Raw genomic sequence first — 22,560 nt, 5'->3', positions numbered from 1 at the left:
TGGTAGGCTGCAGTCCATGGGGTTGCTAAGGGTCGGACACGACTGAGCGACTTCTCTTTCACTTTTCACGTTTATGCACTGGAGAAGGAAATGGCAACCCACTCCAGTGTTCTTGCCTGGAGAATGCCAGGGACGGGGGAGCCTGGTGGGCTGCCGTCTATGGGGTCACACAGAGTCGGACACGACTGAAGCGACTTAGCAGCAGCACAGTACTAACATATACATACCCCTGTAATGTGAAAAATTAAAAAAAGACACTGCATATTTCAATTAGCTAGCTCTATATGAGCAAAAAGAAATAAAATTGGATCCCCACCTAATATAGTGTAGTAACTTTTTTTTTGATGAATTAGAGACAAACAGAATAGATAAGACTTTAAAATTTTTCAGAAGAAAATATCTTTTTATCTATGAGTGTAAGTCACAAAAGTGGATTACATACTATGTAATGAATACCTCAATAAGTTTCAAAAATAAGAAATTGTACAGATTGTAATATTTGATCAAACATGATTTTTTAATGAAAATAAGAGAAAAGAAAAACAGAACAAAATCTAATTGTTGTAGTTTATTCAGATAAGATTTTGAAACAGTTTCTAAAAATTTGAGCCAAAAAATGACTCTAAACTTCACAGAGTAATAAGAAACTTTAAAAGACAAGTTACTCATAAAATAAGTAGCAAGAGATTAGTTTTCAGTACATGAAATGAAAATTACCCTTAATCTTACTCACAGTAAAAAAAAAAAAAGAAAGAAAGAAAAATCAATACTAGACTTATATGCCATCTCACTTCTCAGACTGGCAAAATCCCAAGCATTTCAATATGCTGGGCAGGCTATGGAGAACTGAGGAACCTGCATTTCTAACCAGCAGTATAAAGAAATGAGATGATTTTCCATATTTAGCCACTGAGTGATTTCCAGGGCATATTTACCTTCCAGGGCATGTTTATCATTACGTTAAAAAGTCAAAGATATTAAACCCTGTGTATTCTGTGCTATCTTTTCTCTAAGATGCTAGGAGGGAGCATGCAGAAAAAACTCACATTTGCTTCTATTAAATAAAAGAATAAACCAAAAATTAATGAAAGTAGAAACCCTTTCTAAGGGGATAGAATAAGCAAAGTAGAATGAACAGGAGCAGAAGACATCTACGAATGTACCTTGTTTTGCAACTTTGGAAAATTTATTCAAAGTGAAAAACTATTCCCTAAAAATGAAAATCAAAATGTAACAAACAAATCTAACTATTAGGGTGATGGGAGAACCACACACAAAATTATCTCAATAAACTTTAAGATCCTGTAATTGAATTGGGCTAACCAAAAAATTTGTTTTTAAATAAAAATAAAAGACATGTTTTTCATTTTTACCAAGAACTTTACTGAACAACACATTCACTATTTTGTTCCACTACTTTCTGCCATTTTTCAGGTATAACTTCATAATTCTATCATCTAAAAACTTTTTTTGAGTAAAGAACTATTTCGGGTGCTTTATACAGTCTTCTAGGGAATTGAAATCTTTTCCATTAAGTGAATATTGTGAAGACCAAACTAAATGGAAATGCAAAGGTGCAATATCTGGTGAATACAGCTGATGAATCAGAACTTCCCAGATAAGTTCTAATAGTTTTTTTTTTGGCCTGGTCATCAAATAAACATGCGGTATTGCATTATCCTGATAGAAGATTATACATTTTCTGTTGAATAAATCCATACACTTTTTATTGGGTGCTGCTTTCAGTTGGTCTAATTGGTAACAATATTTATTAAAATTAATCATTTGGTTCCCCAGAGGGAGCTCTTATTAGAGAACTGCTTTCCAACCCCACCATATACACATCACCACTTTCTTTGGATGAAGACTGGTGTTTGGCTGGTGGTACTTCAACTCTCTTGTCCCACAATCTCTTCCATTCCACCTGATTGTACAATATCCACTTTTCACTGCTTGTCACAGTTTGTTTTAAAAACAGAACGTTTTTGCTATGTTCAAGTAGAGAACAGCATTGAGAAGGTTTTTTTCACTTATGTGGAACCCAGACATCAAAACAATTAATATAACCAAGCTTGTGCCAACGATTTTCAAGGCTTGATGTGACTATTTTGAGTATGTCAGCTATCTCCCACATAGTGTAGCATCAACTGTTCTCAATGAATGTCTCAATTTGATCACTATGGACTTCAACTGGTCTACCCAACCTTGAAGAATCATCCAGCAAAAAATCTCCAGCATGAAAACTTCGATTAACCACTTCTGACGCGTTTGACCAGTCACAGCACCTTCTCCATATACTACACAAGTCCTTTTCTGTGTTTCAGTTGCACTTTACCTTTCTTGAAATAATAAATATGCTGAAAATGTTGCTTTCCCCTCCATCCTCAATTGTAAAATGGCTGCACAAAAATTCACCAATTTTAATAAGTTTTTTAAATGCATGCTGATATGATAGCTGTCACAATACGATCTAACAAAATTGTTTCAAGTGAATAAAGTTAAAAAAAACTAACAAAATTGTTTCGACTGAAGTTAATACGAAGATAACTAAGCAATACTAGAGTCATCTTATGGAAAAACAAACAAACCTGTTGGCAAACCCAATACTATACATTTTTCATGAAATACACTGAGAACAAAAATAATTGCAAAACAAATCTTAAAATTATATTACATTGCAAAAAATATACTACAATGTTAACACTGATGTTGCTTTTTAAAGAAATATATATGCAATTATGTTAACATTAGCAAGCATTTTCAACCTACAAGAGATACCAACAAAAAAATTGGAAAGGGAAAAATAGTAAAATTATTTACGAATTGGAAAGGAACACAAATATATATCTTATTTTATTAGCTCTGTCAAGTGAAATAATTTGGAAACAGTAACAAACCTAAAAGACATTGGCACCTTTGCATCCGTATTATTATTGTCTCTAAGGACCAGGTCCCACTAAAGGACCCGTGATTTCCACCTAACTAAAATTTTGGAGAAAAAAAATAATACTTTAGGTAAGTAGCAAAATTAGTGATATTACGAGCCACTGATGGCCCAAGATGAGAAAATTTAAACATTTTTAAAGAAATGATCACTGTAGTAAGACTAAATGTAAAAATCTTTGCTTTCACAATAACACTTTGATCAACAATAAAAAATTCACGTTACATTGGAGTTTAGGCTAGAGTTAGCAGCTCATAAGGAAAATTTTTAGCAAAAATGTCTGTTTTTCTTTTAATAAAGGTGTTTTCGTATAACCAAATATTTGAGAGGCAAAGTTCTTCTGAATAGAAAAATACTAAGTAACATATGCAGGAAAAGAGTATCACCACTTTTGCAATACCCAGTGGAATTATGCAATTATTAGCTACTAAAACTCACTAGTACAGAAAGATGATGGAGCACACTATACTGGATGCATCAAGCAGAAAACACCTGAACCTACTGGCAAATGTCAACATCACAAAAAGATAACTAGACATGTTCCTTCTAGGGTGACACATTAGAAACTATACAGTACATTTACAAAGTATTCTTGCTGAAAATTAAACCTGAATCTGATCAAGTCTTATTACCTAACTACAAGTACACAAGAGATAAAGGATATGAGAAACAGAAAAAATGACAACATAGAGGTAAAGTCAAAAAAGCATAATTTTCAAATAATTATATGGAATAGATGACCCAGTTTCTCTAATAGAAAATCAAGAAAGGGGAAGGGAGAAAAAAACAAACAAACAAACAAACAAACACAACTGTCCTATTAATAGACTTGCTTATATGCAGGCTATGTCGCTTCAGTTGCGTCTGACTCTTTTCCACCCTATGGACTGTATGTAGCCCGCCAGGTTCCTCTGTCCATGGGGATTCTCCAAGCAAGAATACTGGAGTGGGTTGTCATGCCCTCCGGCAGGGATACAGACCTAAAAATACCAAATCAGTAAGCTGACTTTCCTTGATCCCTGATTTAAAAAGAAAATATACAAGATTTCTTTAAAGTGATCAGGAAATTCTGATTACTACTGTTGGAGATTACATGGCATTAAGAAATTATTTTAGGGACTTCCCTAGTTGTACAGTGGATAAGACTCTACCTGCTAATGCAGGGCACATGGATTTGATCCCTGGTCCGGGAAGATCCCACATGCAGAAGAGCAACTGAGTTTTTGCACCAGAACAACTGAGCCCACATTATAGAGTCCCTGCTCCACAACAAGGGAGGTCACCATAATGAGAAGCCCACACACCGCAACTAGAGAAAGCCTAAGTTAGCAACAAAAACCCAGCACAACCAAAAAGAAGTTAACAAAAATTATTTTAGTGGTGGGTGGGATGGGCAAAATAAGTGAAGGTAATTAAGTGATACAAACTTCCAGTTATAAGTCAGTTACTCGGATGTATGCACAGCATGGGAAATGTAATAATAATATTGTAATAATTTTATATGGTCACAAATGGTTACTAGACTTACAGTGACCAATGTGTAATGTGTATATATGTTGAATCATTATGTTGTGCTCCTAAATCATAATATAGTATGTCAATTACACTTAGTTCAGTCGCTCAGTCGTATCCGACTCTTTGCGACCCCATGAATCACAGCACGCCAGGCCTCCCTGTCCATCACCATCTCCCAGAGTTCACTCAGACTCACATCCATCGAGTCGGTGATGCCATCCAGCCACCTCATCCTCTGTCGTCCCCTTCTCCTCCTGCCCCCAATCCCTCCCAGCATCAGAGTCTTTTCCAATGAGTCAACTCTTCCCATGAGGTGGCCAAAGTACTGGAGTTTCAGCTTCAGCATCATTCCTTCCAAAGAAATCCCAGGGCTGATTTCCTTCAGAATGGACTGGTTGGATCTCCTTGCAGTCCAAGGGACTCTCAAGAGTCTTCTCCAACACCACAGTTCAAAAGCATCAATTCTTCTGTGCTCAGCTTTCTTCACAGTCCAACTCTCACATCCATACGTGACCACTGGAAAAACCACAGCCTTGACTAGACGGACCTTTGTTGGCAAAGTAATGTCTCTGCTTTTCAATACAACAAAAAAATTCTTTAAAATTTTATTAAATATAAAAATATGTTCAAGAGGATTGACATAAAATTATCGCTAAGATTTAATATTCTTCCAAAGGAAGGCAAAAGAAGTGTACTATTATACCACTCACCCCACTTTTGTACATTTTTGAAGCTTTCACAAAGCTTGAAAAAGTAAAAAAGGTAAAAGACACTGATGGAAGAAACTGAACAAGATGCAAATGGAAAGATTTCCATTTGTGCTCATGGATGCTCATGGATTGGAAGTATACTGTTAAAATTCCCATACTACTCAGAGCAATCTACAGATTCAATGCAATCATCAAAATTCCAATGACATTTTTCATAAAATAGAAAATATCCTAAAGTCTGTATGAAACAACAAAAAATCCTTAGGAACCAAAGCAATCTTGAGAAAGAACAAAAGGGGAGGCAGCAAACCTCTTGGTCTTTAACTATAATATAAAGAGTAACTCAAAATAGTATAATATGGGCATAAAAGCAGACTATTATAGATTAATTGTACAGAGTTCAGAAATAATCCATGGTCAATCAGTTTAAACAGAAGGAGCCAACATACACAGTGGAGAAAAACAGTCTCTCTAAAATGATGCTGAGAAACCTGGACAATCTCATGCAGAAGAAAGAAACTGGACCACCATCTTTCACCACACATAAAAATTAACTCAAAATATATTAAAAATTTGAACATAATGGCTGAAACGATAAAACTTCCAGAAGAAAACGTAAGTAGTAAGTTCCTTGAAATCAATCTTTGCAGTGACTTTTTGGATTTGACACCAAAAGCAAAGGCAACAAAAGCAAAAGTAATTAGACTATGTCAAACTTTAGCTTCTGTAGGGTGAAGAAAACCATCAACAAGATGGGGATGGAAGGAAAAATGTGCATATCATACATGAAATGTTAATATCAAAAATATATAAGCAACTCATAGAACTCAGAAAAAATAAACAGTACGATTAAAGAATGGGCAGAGGACATAAACTGACATACAAATGACCAATAGGTACACGAAAAGGTACTCAATCATGAATCAGTGAAATGCCAATCAAAATTACAATAAAGTATCACCTCACACCTGTTAGGTGGATAGATGCTATCAAAAAGAAGTAACAAGCATTGGCAGGGATTTGGAGAAATGGAACACTTGCACAATGATGATGGGAATGTAAACTGATGTACCCACTAAGGAAAACACTACGCAAGTTTCTCAAAAAATTTTACAAAGTATAACTGCATGATCCAGTAATCCCATTTCTGGATATTTATCTAAAGGAAATAAAATCACTATCTAGACATTAGCACCCCCATGTTCACTGTAGCACTATCTACAACAGTCAAGACAGGGAAACAACTTAGGTCTCCATCAATGGATGAAGGAAATGTGGTTAATCTACACATTCCTAACAGCCATAAACAGAAGAACTCACCATTTGCAGCAACATGCAAATGAGGTAATAGGGCTAAGTGAGGTCAGTCAGAGAGAGACAAACACTGTATGATCTGTATGATCTCATTTACCTGTAAACTCTTAAAAAACAAAACCCCAAAACACTGAATTCCAGAAGCACAGTCTGGGGCAGTAGGAGGTGGGGGGAGGCAGTAAAGATGGTGGCCAAAAGGTACAAACTTGGAATTCTGACATAAAGTAAAAAAGTGAAAGTGGAAGTCGCTCAGTAGTGTCCAACTCTTTGCGACCCCATGGACTGTAGCCTGCCAGACCCCTCTGTCCATGGAATTTCCCAGGCCAGAATACTGGACTGGGTAGCTATTCCCTCATCCAGGGGATCTTGCCAAGCAAGGGAACAAACCCAGGTCTCCCTCATTGCAGGCGGATTGTTTACCAGCTGAGCTACCAAGGAAGCCCATAAATTAGCCCTGACCATGTAACACATGCTAATATAGTTAACAATATTTGAAAGTTGCCTAAAGTAAATCTTAAAAGTTCTCAGCACAAGGAAAAAAATTTAATTATGTGTGACAATGGATGTTAACTAAACTTATTCTGGTAATTGTTTCACAATTTATACATACATCAAATCATGTTGTATACCTGAAAATAATACAATGTTATATGTCAATTATATCACAATCTCAAAAAAAAAAAAAGGAAAAAGAGAACTCTACAAATCAAAGCTTACTGCCAAACGTATCAACTGATTTTCTTAATCTTAAATGCATTTTTAAATAAGAAAATAAACATGTTCAGCATGTAAAGTGACAAAAAATAATAAAATCTAGCTGGGTAGGAGATAAAAACAGAAATTAGTGAAATATGAAACAAAAAAATTACAGAAGCTGGTACTTCGAAAAAAACCAGTAAAAATAAAGCCTCTGACAAGAAAAATAAAGGATAAAATATGAATATGTGCTTTTAACAAAAATAGAAAAGGGGAGAATTAAAAAATGCTATAAAATTCTGAGAATAGCAAAGTACTGAATAACTGAATAGATCAGTAAACTTTGATGAGAGGTGGGAGCATGGATCAAGAGGGAGAGGGAACACATGTATACCTATGGCTGATTCATGTTGTTGTATGCAGAAGCCAATACTATATTGAGAGGCAATTATCCTCCAATTAAAAAGAAATAAATCTGAAAAATAACTTTGGAAGAAATCAAACTATTTGTCAAAAAAAAGGCTCTCTCTTTCCTCATGCCTTACAGATAGGCTGTTTAAAATCCTTGCAACATGTAAGACAAATGATGGGAAGTACAATGCATTCGCTTTGGTAAAATTGCCAGTGACTTATTTTCCTTTTTGCCTAAAGCATTTAAGTTTCTGCATTGAGTATGTCTTTTACAAATAAAGAAAATATCTTGGAGAAGAAATATGCTCTCCAATTAATTTATAAATTTAGTACAACTATAATCAAAAATCAAAAGTCTTCATGGAACCCAGCCATCTTATCTTGTATATACACACACATATATATAAATATATACATTAAATGAAAAAAAATGCCAAGGACAGTTTTTAAGAAAAGTTGTGAAATTTACTCACCAAAATTCCAAGACTTATCATGATGTTACATTAAATTAAGACATGTATTGACAGCAATAGGATAGTCACAAACAATGAAACAGAAGAGATAGCCCAGGGAAGTTTCTCACATATATGGAAACACAACAACTAATACTGCAGATCAGTAGGAAAAACATGAATCAATCAAGTTTGTAGCAAATTTGTTAGCCATAAGGGAAAAAAAATCATATAACCATTATAACACACTAAAATTAAATTTCAAGTAGACTGAAAATAAAAATTTTTTAACGTTTAAAATAAAATCTGGAAGACTATATAAAAGACCAATTTAAAACAAATTTCTTAAAGCTAAAACAAATTTAATGTTAGTATTTCCAAATCTAACCATCAATTTTTTAAAAAATAGCTACGGACAGGAAGTTTATCTGTACCTTGTACAATAAAGCTTTAGTGCCCACAATACATAAAAACTGCTAAGAATCAATAAAAGGAAAAGCTCCTTAAATCAACATATAAAACTCCAAGAAAATAAATGAAAACTTTGAAGCTGACTTCTAGTAAAGTGCTCCTTCTTAGGATTTACAGATTTACAGGACCTCCCCCCTGGCTCAGACAGTAAAGCGTCTGCCTACAATGCAGGAAACAATGGGTTCAATCCCTAGGTCGGGAAGATCTTCTGGAGAAGAAAATGGCAATCCATTCCAGTATTCTTGCCTGGAAAATCCCATGGACGGAGGAGCCTGGTAGGCTACAGTCCATGGGGTCTCAAAGAGTTGGACACAACTGAGAGACTTCACTCACTCGCTCACTTACAGATTAAAGAACTATAATAAAAAGCATCACCATCATTTGAGTAGTTATGTACCATTCTGTGCTAATTCTTTTACATATTGTCCAATCAAGACAACTTTTTGAAATAGGTCCCGTTAAACCCATTTTAAAAGTTGTAAAACTGAAACTCAAAGGTTACCTTGTTCAATGTTAACTGGTCTGTTAATTCTAAATCATGTGTTTTTAATTTGACAAGACCTACACTGACAAAACATTTCTTTTTCATCATCAATAATTCCAACCTATATTTTAATATTGCATCTTTATTATAAAAATTTTATTTGGACTTTTATATATCCTTTAATACTGATGAATAGATATTTATCGAGAAGACTATGCTGAGCATAAACAGGTTTAACAAAGTTATTTAAATGAATGTTCTTGAAAAAAGTATCACACAGATGTATGCAAAAAAAAATCAGCTATCATGTATCTATTAATGGAAAAATATTCCACCACTTACAAAATATTACTAAAAATCAAAAGAACTTGATGGCCTCTAGATCCATCCACCAACTGACACATGGAAAACATAATTGTAACATCAGAATACAATCAGTAGATGCAGACTATGGATAACTCTGTATGACCAACAACCAGTTTTCTTCAAAAATAAAACGTAATTATAAAAGCCTCACAAGGATAAAAGGATAATTTGCAGATTGAATGAAATTTATTTACTGAATGTGTTGATCTCATTTGATTCTGAACCTTCTGTACCACTAAAACTAAAGCCAGTAAACATACTACAACTTTTACAAGACAGAAATCTTAACACAAATTTGGCACTTGAGAACATTAAGCAATTGCTGCCTTTTTTTTTTTCTTTTGGAGGGAGTGCACTGTGGTTGTATTTCTTTAAATTAGAGAGGGTGGGGGGGGGGGTTGGGGGGGAGAGGGAGAGGGAGAGGGAGAGGGAGAGGGAGAGGGAGAGATGGCAACACTGACTCAATGGACATGAGTTTGAGTAGACTCCCGGAGTTGGCGATGGACAGGGAAGCCTGGCGTGCTGCAGTCCATGGGGTCGCAAAGAGCCGGACACGACTGAGCAAACGAACTGAACTGAACAGGTATATGGAATACTGCCTACCACATGAAGTACAATCTTTCTGCCTACCTGACATCCTGTATTTCCTCTCCCTCCCACATACAAACGCTGCAGTAAAATTCAAATGATTCATCTGATTGTTCAATGGTTATGAATTCGTGCCAGCCTACTGGCACAACTTTAGACATGTCTTTCCCTCAACATATATTGCTCAGTTCTGCTCCCAAACATTTACATGCACTGGTCACAATCCACTAATTTCATGAAATCTACTCTGATTCTACCAATTAATGTTCCCTGCTGTAGCCTTAGGGCATTTTAGTAAACCTTGTATTAGTATATTTATGTCTTTAACTAGATGACATCCTAGAAGATATAGCTCTTTTGGATCTCCAGGGAAAAGGAAGAAGGTTAAGCAATAAAATTGGCATTGACATTTTCACTGATAAGTAGCTCATGAGATCATGAGCATATTGAAGCCAGAGACCTTTCAAGAGTCACTAAGTATACTGAGCATGTACTATGTAATATGTACCACCAATGATGGAAAATCAACAAAACAAGTAAGGTCTCTGCTCTCAAGACACATATATTCTATTCTTAGTGTCTCTGAATCACCAGTTTTTAACATAGTGCTGTCATTTAGTAGACACACTATAAATGTCTTTAATTTGAAATTCTAATATAAATACCCTAGCAAGAATTATGTAACATTTTAAGAAAACTCAAAACCTAAAAACCCGAATAACAGTTTTTGATTAAAATACTGGTCATCAATCAGTTATATTCAACCACTATTAGAAAGGTTATGTTTAGTACTATTTTATTGCAATTATCTAGGAAAGCCAATGATGCTGAATAAAATACCCATATTACAACTTAAACTGTCTTTGCATTCAGCAGTTTACAACTGGTGCTTTCAAAATTCTAGCGAACTTTAACCTAAAAAAAGCTAACTACTTGGGCCCATCATTCTGCAAGAATTTCACAGAGGCAAAATGGTTAAGAGTATAGAAATAAACCTCTGAAACAAATTACAAAGAATTTAAAAAATTTTTTTAAAGAAATGCAATGAACTTTGTATTAAAATCTACCAATTTCCTTTCTGTTTCACAGTCTCACTGACCTAACCAAATAAAAAGGGGTCTATAAAGAAAGCTAAGTGCCGAAGAATTTATACTTTTGAACTGTGGTGGTGGAGAAGAGTCTTGAGAGTCCCTTGGACTGCAAGGAGATCCAACCAGTCCATCCTAAAGGAGATCAGTCCTGGATGTTCATTGGAAGGACTGATGCTAAAGCTGAAACTCCAATACTTTAGCCACCTGATGAGAAGAGCTGACTCATCTGAAAAGACCTTGATGCTGGGAAAGATTGAAGGTGGGAGGAGAAGGGCTAGGCAGAGGATGAGATGGTTAGATGGAATCACCAACTCAATGGACATGAGTTTGAGTAAACTCCAAGAGTTGGTGATGGACAGGGAGGCCTGGTGTGCTGCAGTCCGTGGGGGTCGTAAAGAGTCAAACACAACTGAGGGACTGAACTAACTGAACTAAAATCAATGAAAACATTCATAGGGATAATGAAAAATGAGATTTCAACATACCCCAGAGCTACAAAAACTGGATATTCTATATGTAGTATAAACTGGTTAACATTAATAAAGGACTTAGTTCATGGAAAATACTTTTTATGTACAATCACATTTAATATTCAAAGTTTGTAATCTCAATTCTAAAGAAACAAGTTTAAAATGTTTAAGTATCAAACAGAAAAAAAAGCTGAATTATACTACTTAATAATTCAAATGGGCTTCCCTGGTGGCTCAGATGGTAAAGAATCTGCCTGCAATGCAGGAGACACGGATTTGATTCCTGGGTTGGGAGAATCCCCCAGAGAAGGGAATGACTACCCACTCCAGTATTCTTGCCTGGAGAACCCCATGGACCAGGGAGCCTGGTGGGCAACAACATCTAAATGCCCAAAACTGTATCAAAAAAGTAACAAAACTGTAGGAAAAAGTACCTATAATGCATATGAATCAATTATCTTTTTATATAGAGTTGGACAAACAAGATAACCATTAAAATAGATCATATATTCAAGGAGGCAGTTCACAGAAACAGAAAGCCTAAGTTTTAAAATCTCAGCTATTTCAAAATATAAATTACAAAGCTTTTTTTACCCTAAAATTAGCTAATATTCTAAATTTTCTTTAAAACTCAGAATTGGTAAGGGTGCAGAAAAACAAGCACTCTCATACACAATTGTGGAAAACAAATGAGTAAGAATCCTCTTGGCACTGTGGTTTTAATAAACTCTTCAGCTGTAATTTAATTTGACACAGTATTTTTACTTTTAATATGCTCACTTGTTAACTGCAAAAATAATTAAATCAAAATATTAGTCGATGTGGAACTAAACTGTGATGTGTAAAGCAACTGCACTGTGATGCACCCATGTAACAAAGAAGACAAAACTGTAACTGCAGAGACCATATTAAGTAAATTTTTTAAGTGAACTTCTACTTCTGGCCAAGAAGGTGTAACAACGCACCAATCTCTGCCCTACTTAGGAAAACAAAAAAGTCACACAGAATATATACAACACTGTTTTTCAAGACCACTGGACATTAGACAATGATGGACCATGGGATAGGCCATGATAGTCCCAGCTTACTGGCTTGAGAAAGTCCAGGTCAAGGCCCAGCTCCAATAAGGAAACCGGGCTGAACTTCAAAAATTCCCTGAGAGTTAAAAGTCAAAAATCCAAGATCAAAGCAGTTCAAGTTTGTTTGGGAGAGTTCAAGAGAGAGCTGCACAGAGAACTCGGGAAATTCTGCAGAGAATCGTCCCTGAGTATTCAATGCACGTGCATAACTATGTAAAGTAGAAGGTTATTTCTCTTGTTGTTTAAGTCTTTTAAAAAGATAAATGGCTACTTAAAGAATGCACTATAGAATTTATAACATGTAAAAATAAAATGTTATAATAACAATAGTACACAGGCCAAAAGGGGAGAAGTATTCTAATACTTTATCCGCAGAGAGCCAAGAGGAACTATAAACGCCCCATGATGAGGGTGAAAATGGAAGGTGAAAAAGTTGGCTTGAAACTCAAAATTTAAAAAAACTAAGATCATATCATCTGGTCGCACCACTTAATGGCAAATAGAAGGGGAAAAAGTGGAAACAAGTGACAGATTTTATCTTCCTGGGCTCCAAAATAACTGCAGACAATGACTGCAGCCATGAAATTAAAAGACACTCGCTCCTTGGAAGAAAAGCTATGACAAAACTAGACAGCACATCAAAAAGCAGAGACATCACTTTGTCAACAAAGGTTCATATAGTCAAAGCTATGGCTTTTCCAGTAATCATGTACAGATGTGAGAGTTGGACTGTGAAGAAGGCTGAGTGCTTAAAAAATGATACTTTGAACTGTGGTGCTAGAGAAAACTCTTCAGAGTTCCCTGGAAAGCAAGGAGATCAAACCAGTCAATCCTACAGAAAATGAACCCTGAATATTCACTGGAAGGACTGATGCTGAAGCTCCAATACTCTGACCACCTGTAGCCTACAAGAACTACACTTTAAACTGAAGGATACAAATAGTCTGAAAGTAACACAATGGAAAAAGACATACTTACTTTTGTGAACTCTACTCAAATCCAAGATGACTGTATTAATATTAGAAAAAGTATACCTTAAAGCAAAGATTACCACGAAAAATGGTCACTGTATAATATTAAAGAGGTGAATATATCAAGAGGACATAGTAATCTTAAATATTTATGCACTAATTGCAATTTCAAAAATATAAAGTGAAAATGATAGAAACGCAAGGCAAAACAAATGAATGCACAATATAGGAGATTTCAATATCATTTTTTCAGTGAGTGACAGCAATAGAAAGACATCATTTGAACAACATTACCAATAAGCATGACCTAATTGACATGTACAGAACACATCGCCCAACAACAGAATATACCTGTCTATAAAGCACTTAAAACTAACAGGATATATGATATCTAAACTATAAAATAAAAAATTACAAAGATTCAAGTCTTCCAAAATATGTTCTCCAGGCACAATGAATTAAATTAGAAACAAACAGAAAGTATATGGAAAAATTCCCAATACCTGGAAATTAAATAACATACCTCTCAATAACCCATGGGTCAAAGAAATAAACATGGTAGATGTACTCTGAACTGAATGAAAAGATGCTTACAATGTCAAAACTTGAGGGATGCCATGAAAGCAATATTTGTATGAAAATACATAACATTAATCCTCTGTATTAGAAAAGATACCATGTCAACCACATCAACTTTAATATTAAATATGAAAAAAGTAAACTGAATACAAAGCACAACATTAAAACAGCAGAAATCAATAAAATGAGAAATGGAAAACACATGAAGCCAAAAACTGATTATTTAAACTAATAAAATCAATGTATTTCTAGCCAGACTGATAAGGGAAAAGAGAAGACACTAATTATCAATATCAGGAATGAGAGAGATGACATCACTATAGATGCTAGTTATTAAAAATATAAAAATCTAATACAACAAACAACCCTACAAGTAAGTTTAGCAACTCTGATGCAAAAGTTTAGCAACTTTGATGCAAAAGTTTAGCAACTGTGATGAAACAGACTAATTCTATGAAAACAAAACTGCCAAAGTTCACTCAAAAGGGTAATCTGAATAGTCCTATATCTATTCAATAAATTGAATGTGTAGTTTAAAACCTTCCCACAAAAACAGCAAACCCATATAGCTTCACTGGTGAACTGTACCAAAACATTTAGGAAAAAAATAATGTCGTTTAAGGTAATTAATTTCAGCAACAAAGTAAGAATGTTTGCTCTCCTTACTTAAACATTCCACTAGATGCCTTTTCATACTTAGTGACTGAACAACTAAATGTCATAGGTAAGAAAAAGAAAAGACATTCAGATAGAAAATATGACAAACAGTGTACACAGAATATCTGATGGCATCTACCAAAAAGCTGTACACTGTAATAAAAATGTCTGGCAAATGTGCTAAATACAAAAGCAATAGGCAAAATTAATCTTTATTTCTATATATTAATAACAAATGGACATTTGTTTTAAATATTACTTAGAATAGCACCAAAAAAGCCGCAAAATAAGGATAAATCTGAGTAAAAAAAAACAAAAAAAAAACAAAAAATCTGTATAGTGAAAACTAAAAACTGCTCCAGAAAGTAAAAGACTGAATTAAATGTTAAGATAATTTGTGTTCATGGGTGAAAAAACTCAACATTAAGATGTTAATTTTTTTCAAAATTGCTCTATTGATTCAAGCTAATTTCAATTAAATTCCAGCAGGCCTTTCTGTAGAGACTGACTCATAGGAAAACATAAAGGACCCAGAAGAGCCAAAACAACTTTGCAAATGAACGAAGTTCTACTTTATTTCAAGATTTGATATAAAACTACAGTAATTAAGACAGTACATTTTTGGCTACTAAATAGACAAAAATGGGTCAATGGAAAAGAATACAGTACAGACAAAGAATCATATGTAGATACATAATTGTTTTTGACCAAGACGCACAGCCAATTCAATAGAAAAAAAGTCTTTTCAACAAATCATGCTAAAAAAAAGTGAATGGCCATATCCAAATCCAAAAAATCTTGATTCATACATTGCATCATATTAAAAAAAGTTAAAAACTTAAATGTAAAACTAAAAACTATAAAATCTATCAGAAAACAAAGGAGAAATCTTTGTGACCCTGGGTTTCACAAAAATGACCTGTTTTTGTACTTAGTTGCTAAGTCACTTCAGACTCTTTTGTGACTCCATGGACTGCAATCCACCAGGCTCCTCTGTCCATGGTATTTACCAGGGAAAAATACTAGAGTGGGTTGCCATTTCCTTCTCCAGGGAATCTTCCTAACCCAGGGATCAAACCCGTATCTTCTGCATTGCAGGTGGTTTCTCTACCCCTGATCCACTGGGAAGCACTCACTGGGCCACCAGGGAAACCCTAAAGATGACTCATATAACCAAAAGCATGAGCCACACTAACAAACACCTGTTAAATTCATCAGAATTTAAAAATGCTATTTTTCAAAACACCATTGAGAAAATCAAAACAAAAAAGGCAGAAAAAACTGTAAACCATATATCTGATAAAGAACCTGTAACCAGAATGTAGACTTCTCAAAACTTAAAGAAATAAATCAATTCAAAAAGTGGACATTTAAATAGACTTAACCAATGACATACAGCTTGCAAAAAAGTCCATGAAAAGTTGTTCAACACCAAAGACACTAGAAAAATGAAAGATAAAACCACAAAGAGATTACCAGTTCACATCCATGAGACTGTCTATAATTAAAAAACAGTAACAAGCACTAGAGGATGCAGATGGAAGACGTCACCAGCAGTAAACCGGTAGCAATGTAAAAATTTAACCACTTTGGAAAACTGCAATTTGTTAAAAAGTTAAACATTTGCCTAACTATATCATCTAGCCATTCTAAGTATTTCCCCAAGAGAAATGAAAGCACTTGTTTACAAAAAGACCTGCACAGGAATGTTCACAGAAACTTTATTTATAATAGACTGAAACTGGAAATAATCCAAACGTCCATCAAGAGCTGTGTGGATAAACAAACTGCTCTATGTCTGTACAATGTAGTACTACTAAGCAATAAAAAGGAATGAACTATTGATTCACAACATGGCTGAAATTCCAATAAAATAATGCTGAGTGAAATGATCCAGGGAAAAAGAGGATACATACTGTATGACTCTCTGTTGAAAATTCTAAAAACTGCAAACTAATCTACAGTGACAGAAAGCAGATCAGTGGTTGGTTGGGGAAAGAAAGGCAGAAGGGAGGAATCACAAAGGGGCAAAATGATACTCCTGGGGTTCATTATCCCCAGGATAATAGTAGTGGTTCATAGGTGTATATATGTCAAAACACTGTATACCTTAAATATAGGCGGTTTATCTCAAATTATAGCTCAATAAAGCTTTTTTTTTTTTAAGGCACAATATAGTCCAGTACACACGGCATGAATCCATTTGTGTAACTAGACAAGGATGTTTATATGTGTGGTAATATGGAAACTATTAAGTTCAGGGAAAAAAAAAAAGCACCAAAAAAATTTTAACATAATTACCTACACCTAAGAAAAAGGACTGGAAATCAGGGAGAAATATTTTTCACTTGAATTTTTTTTAACTACACACATGTATTACTTTTTTAAATTTCATGAAAGCTTAATTACTTAGCACATAAATCTGACGCCAAAGGAAAAATTCTTAACCATTATCCTAGCAGATTATAAAACTACAACTTCAGTTATCAAAACTTTTACATTAAACAACAGACCAAAAAAAGGTTAGCAACCACTTTAACATCATTTTCTAACATTCCCTCTTCTAACTACTAATGTATAAAACTGTCAATAAACCACATCTGAACACCCTCTTCTAAGCATCTTCATTTCTTTCTGCTTGTTCTAGGTTTTGGGAATTCCTTTTCTCCTTATCCAGTAATTGACAACTCAGACTTGCATCATTTATATTCTTTTTAAAAATTCACTATCAGAAGATATGCTTGGATGGTAACTACATCTGACCCTCTTAACTTAGAAAATAGCATTGCTGAATAAAAATAAATACACCTTCCCACAAAAAGCTCATTACTTCTCCCTCAATCTACACAATAAGAACTTAAGAGATAAGGCAAAATAGTACAGCGTGGACGAGGGTTTAATTAATTTACTAGATAGAGAGGACAGAAAATAAGCAAGAAAACACAAAATATCTCCAAGTGTTCTAAAGAATATTACATCGTTTTTGATGAAATTTTAAGAATGCCAAAAATTATTTAGAATGGTCAGAAATAACTGGACTTTCGAGAGCAAACTGCCGCTCATGACCACTCACACTTGAAGGAGGTAAATGTCTTGCATCCAACAAGTATTTGAGATCTAGGCTTGAAAGACATTTTGCCAGGTTTGGAAAATTAAAGATTTAAGAATCGTGCCCTAAGAGGGCAGAAAGGTTTACAAACAAAAATTTGTAATACATCCCAATGTTAAAATGTACAAAGATTCAAGGAAATGAAAGGCCAAAGCACTAGATCTAAGGTTTAAAGTATGAATAATTTTTCTGGCCAGAGTGAGTGAGGAAAGATTCTAAACAATCTCTACTGTAAGGACTAACTTTCTTTAATAGACACACAAACCAACTCTGTAACTTCTGACTCAAATTTGAAGCTAACTGCCTGAACAAGTTTCTTTATTCTCTTTAAAAATCAGAGTAAACTGATTTCTAATGAAGCTTATTACTGGTGAAAATCTCTCAGACTTCATAACAGAAAAGCAGAGTGAAAAAAATTTTACATTACGATAATTATATCATTTAGGTCAAATCACTTATCTGTCCATTTACAACGATAAGTTCCTCTCAGAAAATTGGGTTATCATTTTATATTTACAAGAAGCCATGTCTGAAAGCTTTTTCAATTCTTTGAACACCTTTCATACTTTGAAATGTTATTCTCAGAGACTGCTTTTCTAGAAAAATTTATGGTTGTCTATTTAGGTTAAAACTATTTATATAAACCAACTTTAAAAATTCAGCAAGTACTTTCCACTGGAATTTTTGTAAGCTATATTACAGTTTTCAAAAGTGAACAGAAAGTTCCCATTAATGATGATAATACACTCAGTAGACCGAGGAACCCAGTTTTCATTAGTTTTAAACACTGTTTTCCTACCTTTACGCCAACTGCAACCTCAGTGACAATTCTGTAAAACAAACAAACAAAAAGCTTCAACCTCTAGTTATTCAAATGGTCATTGTTTGACTGCAGCTTTTTAGGGTATTTCATCATTCATAAATCTTCCACTCAAAATGCAGATGGAAAACACACACAAAGATGGTCAGTGGAACATTATCAACTTGGCTTTCTAGAAATGAGTTTCAAACGTGTGAGGAAACACAGTTTCAGGTGTTGGTGTTGTTTTTTTTCTTTATTTCAAATAGCAAAAAGAACAAAATCCCAAAGCCTACATAATGTCCCGCTACACTTAGGTTAGTAACTTAAAACTTAATTCAACTCTTTAGTAATCTTAATAGGATAAGGAAACATGAAATTCAGTACAAAGTTTGCCATCTATTTCCATGTTGATCTGGGGAAAACGGTGAAATCTGGATTTGTTTCATCTAGAAAATAATCTTTAGAGAACCTCTAGGATGACTCAAATTTCGTTAGTCTGTTAACTTTTATTAGATCTGCACTTGGTATCTTTAAAAAACATCAAACTCCAGATGCTTAAAAAAAAACCTCGTATTTTACTTCTGACCCTTCCAAATAAAGTCACTGATTCCAATAAAAGATACTGTTTTCCTATGCTCCCAAACGGGCTGAATACGGCTATATTTCTCCCTGAAGGATGCCTCCTTTAACAATGAGCTAAATTGAGTCTTTTCAGGTGTGGAGCGTTAAGTACAAGGGAAACCCTGGTCTGGTGTAATTTCCCGAAGCCTTTGCCTCACCTCACTTACTTAGCATTCTATCGCCAGCCTCAAAGATGCAGATGGTTCTGGCTTTTTAAGAGTTGTTTTTGTTTCTCCAGAAACTGGTCAAAGTAGCTGAAAAGATGGCCCTGTGTTGACTATCTGCTCTTCTTCCTGCCACAGCTCTTAGCCTTTGCCCATGTGACTGATGTCCACCACAAACACTTCGTATTTGAGATGATTTAATTTCTGGGCCCTTCTGCCAAGCCTTCAACGTTCTTAGGCCGCACAGAAAGGCATTTTTCAGCCTCCCGCCCCCACTAGCAGACTCCAGTGAAAACAAAGGAGTGTGACATCTGCCCTCCCCCTTCCTCCCGCCGCCGCACGCCTCCCCGCCCCCCGTCCCCCGCGGCTCCCACTTAGCTTTCCCCGGAGCTCCCGCCACCGGCATCTCCCCCAGCCAGGGCGGGCCAGGCGGGGCCGAAAAGGCCTGGGGCTTCTAGGGAGGGGGTCCGGGGAGGGGGCCCTCTGTTCTCTCGGCGGGGAGCCGCCCCCCTCCCCCCAACGTAGGCCTCGCTCTCCGGCCGCTGCACTCGCTCCCACCAGAGCCGCTCGTCCGGGGTCCGGGTCCCCGGTTACGGATAGAAATGGCTCCTAGAGGGGGGGAAGGGCCGGGCGAGACGTTCTGGGGCCCCCACCCCATTCCTCGCCGCCCCTCCAAGACCCGCTGCTTCTCGGGGTCGTCGCCCCAGTGCCGGCCAAGCCTACGAGTCCGCTTTCTTCCCGTTTTCTCGACCAGAGCCCGCCGGGGGAAGCCCAGGGAGGGGTGTGTGCGATGGGGCGGGGGTTGGGTAACGGCAGCCCAGCCCTGGGAGGGGCCGCCAGAGGGTTTCTGCCCGACCCCGGACGGGGCCACAGGCGGGCCCCACTCCCCTCTCACACACCACCTCGCCAACCCCGTTACCTACCCGTCCATTGCCGAACCGAACAAAGCTTCGCTCACAAGAACCGAGCCACGCAGCTGGCGAGACACACAAGCGGAGAGAAAATGGCGGCTAGAGCCCGACGGAAATTGCCGAAGGTGCCGGAGCGCACGGGGCAGCGCGTGGCGGCGGCGGCGGCGGAAAGAGCCGAGCGCGCCGGCGCCCGGCTGCGGGCGGCGAGCGGCGGGGCGCGGGGACGACGGGGAGGGGGGCGCCGCCGCAGTGGCCTCCTACGCGCCGCCGCGCGCCTGGGGCCCTCCGCCCTTTGCGCTCTGGGCCTCGGCCTGTTGCTGAGCAGAGTGGCTTGCTTGGTTTCTATTGTACGTTCCTCCTCGAAGTCCCTGTTGACCACTCAGGGCGGTGTGGGTGGACTAGCACCCAGCCCTCCACACCCACTGCCCTGGACCTCGGGAGGGTGTTCCCTGGACCGCAGGACTGCCCAAAGACCTCCTCACTTTTCCCTCCAAAGCAGGTCCCAACTTGGCTGCCGTCGACTTAGATGGGCCAATAAAAAACTATTTCATAGCTTTTTGCTTTTTTCTTTTTTACTATGCCATCTTTTATTAACAGACCCCTCCATCCTCTTAAAACCAAAAACCAAAAGAAACTTTATCCCATTAACCAAGACCACTGCTTAGTGAAAACTGCTTCTGAAGCAAGTAGACATCAGATTGAAACATAGGCTTTTGCTTCCCGACACTTGAAGTTCCAAGGGGAGAAAGATATGATTCTCACGTCACTCAGCTGATGATTAGTGTGCACCTGTAGGAAATATTCACAATACCTGGATGGGAAAGAACACAGGTTGAGAGATATATTAAAAAGTTGGTAAGAAATCTGCTACCAACGGTAAGATCTACCATTTGGAGGCTTGAAAGAGCAAGTGGGGATGGAAGTACTAGCTCCATCTTTACCGTTGGTTAAAGATGGAGGAAACACTACGGTGGGCTACTCAAACTTTTCCATATCTCTCATCGGTCTCCTTTTAAATTTTAAAAGCATATTGAACAATTCCTTTACAGTGTTTTTATCAGAGGCTCAACGTTTGAAAAGGCATCCGTTTTTGAAAAATTTGCTCAGTGGGCGACTTTTCTCTATCCTCCATCCATAACCCGCAACCACAGCGCACACATACGCACACTTCTAATCCTGAAAATGAAAAATATTCTGTCTCTCCAATTACTCTCAATGACTACTCTGGGTTTTCTGGTATCTCCTTCATGCAAACCTCTTATCCATTTACTATTTGGAATTTCACTGTACTAAATATACTTTATGATTCATAAAAATTACATTGTTTTTAACTTGAACAAAACTTATAGAACATCTGGTCCAAACAGAACTCTTCAGAGCACTCACATGTTAAGAATTCTTGATTTGCTTCAGGGATTAGAATTTCTTTAAAAAAATAATAATAATAACCATTATTTCCTACAGTGTCTTCCCTTTGCCTTTAACATTAACTTGTGATACATAAAGCACCCATTATCAGTGCCATTAATAATCACTTTTCAAACGTTTGTGGTTTTGAACGTGTATTTTCACTCAGCAATTAAATATGTAAGCTCCCAAAGGCCAGGAACTCTATCATAATTCTCTATATTCCCCAACAGTGACTCAATGAATGTTGATTCATTAGCTCTTGTTTTATCCTGGCAAAGACAAACTACTCCACCAAAGGAAACTTCTGTCCTTAAGTGGCAAAACAAAACAAAAAAATTTATCCTGTTAACCAAGACCAAACAATAATATTCACAAAAACGTGTTTTTCTTTTTTTTCTCCTAATAAAATACAAGACTACGGACAGACAGTAGTCAGTGTGCTTGCTTATTTAGACCCATCACTTTCTAGAAAAAATTTAAGTTTCTTGACAAGTCAAGACACAAAAAGTAGTAGGTAAAATATATAAAGTGAAATAAAGAAATAAAAGGATGATGCAACATAGAACCAGAAGTGAGACTAATGCAACAACTATATCACAAAAGCATTCTGATTAAATACTGGATTCAAATCAGAGCTCTTTTCATTTAGTAGATGTGTGACACTAGACATGTTCATTAGCCTCTCCAGGAAAAAGTTTCATTAACTGATGTTAATGGGATTTCCTCTACTATAAATAAAAATGGG

The 22,560-nt window shown here is 36.5% G+C and overlaps 1 protein-coding gene across 5 annotated transcripts in view; it reads right to left on the bottom strand.

The window, feature by feature from the left end:
* The window catches only part of PTBP2 (polypyrimidine tract binding protein 2), an 84,070-nt gene extending 63,152 nt beyond the window's left edge, over positions 1 to 20,918 (bottom strand). For 4 of the 5 annotated variants that reach the window (XM_069573639.1, XM_069573640.1, XM_069573641.1 and 1 more), the window contains exons 1-2: positions 20,418 to 20,918; positions 18,707 to 18,737 (exon numbers count right to left, since the gene is read on the bottom strand). In XM_069573639.1, coding sequence (XP_069429740.1) covers positions 18,707 to 18,737; positions 20,418 to 20,425 — 39 coding nt within the window. In that variant the 5' untranslated portion in view covers positions 20,426 to 20,918. Of the gene's footprint in view, positions 1 to 18,706; positions 18,738 to 19,497; positions 20,243 to 20,417 lie in introns of those variants that run through there. The other variant, XM_069573643.1, reaches the window with a different exon arrangement.
* Positions 20,919 to 22,560: the final 1,642 nt, after the last annotated feature.

This window comes from Ovis canadensis, chromosome 1 (genome assembly GCF_042477335.2).
Source record: "Ovis canadensis isolate MfBH-ARS-UI-01 breed Bighorn chromosome 1, ARS-UI_OviCan_v2, whole genome shotgun sequence".
NCBI classification, from domain to species: Eukaryota; Metazoa; Chordata; class Mammalia; order Artiodactyla; family Bovidae; genus Ovis; species Ovis canadensis.
The sequence above is the reverse complement of the archived record's forward strand: the minus strand, read 5'-3'. Positions and strand labels throughout refer to the sequence as shown.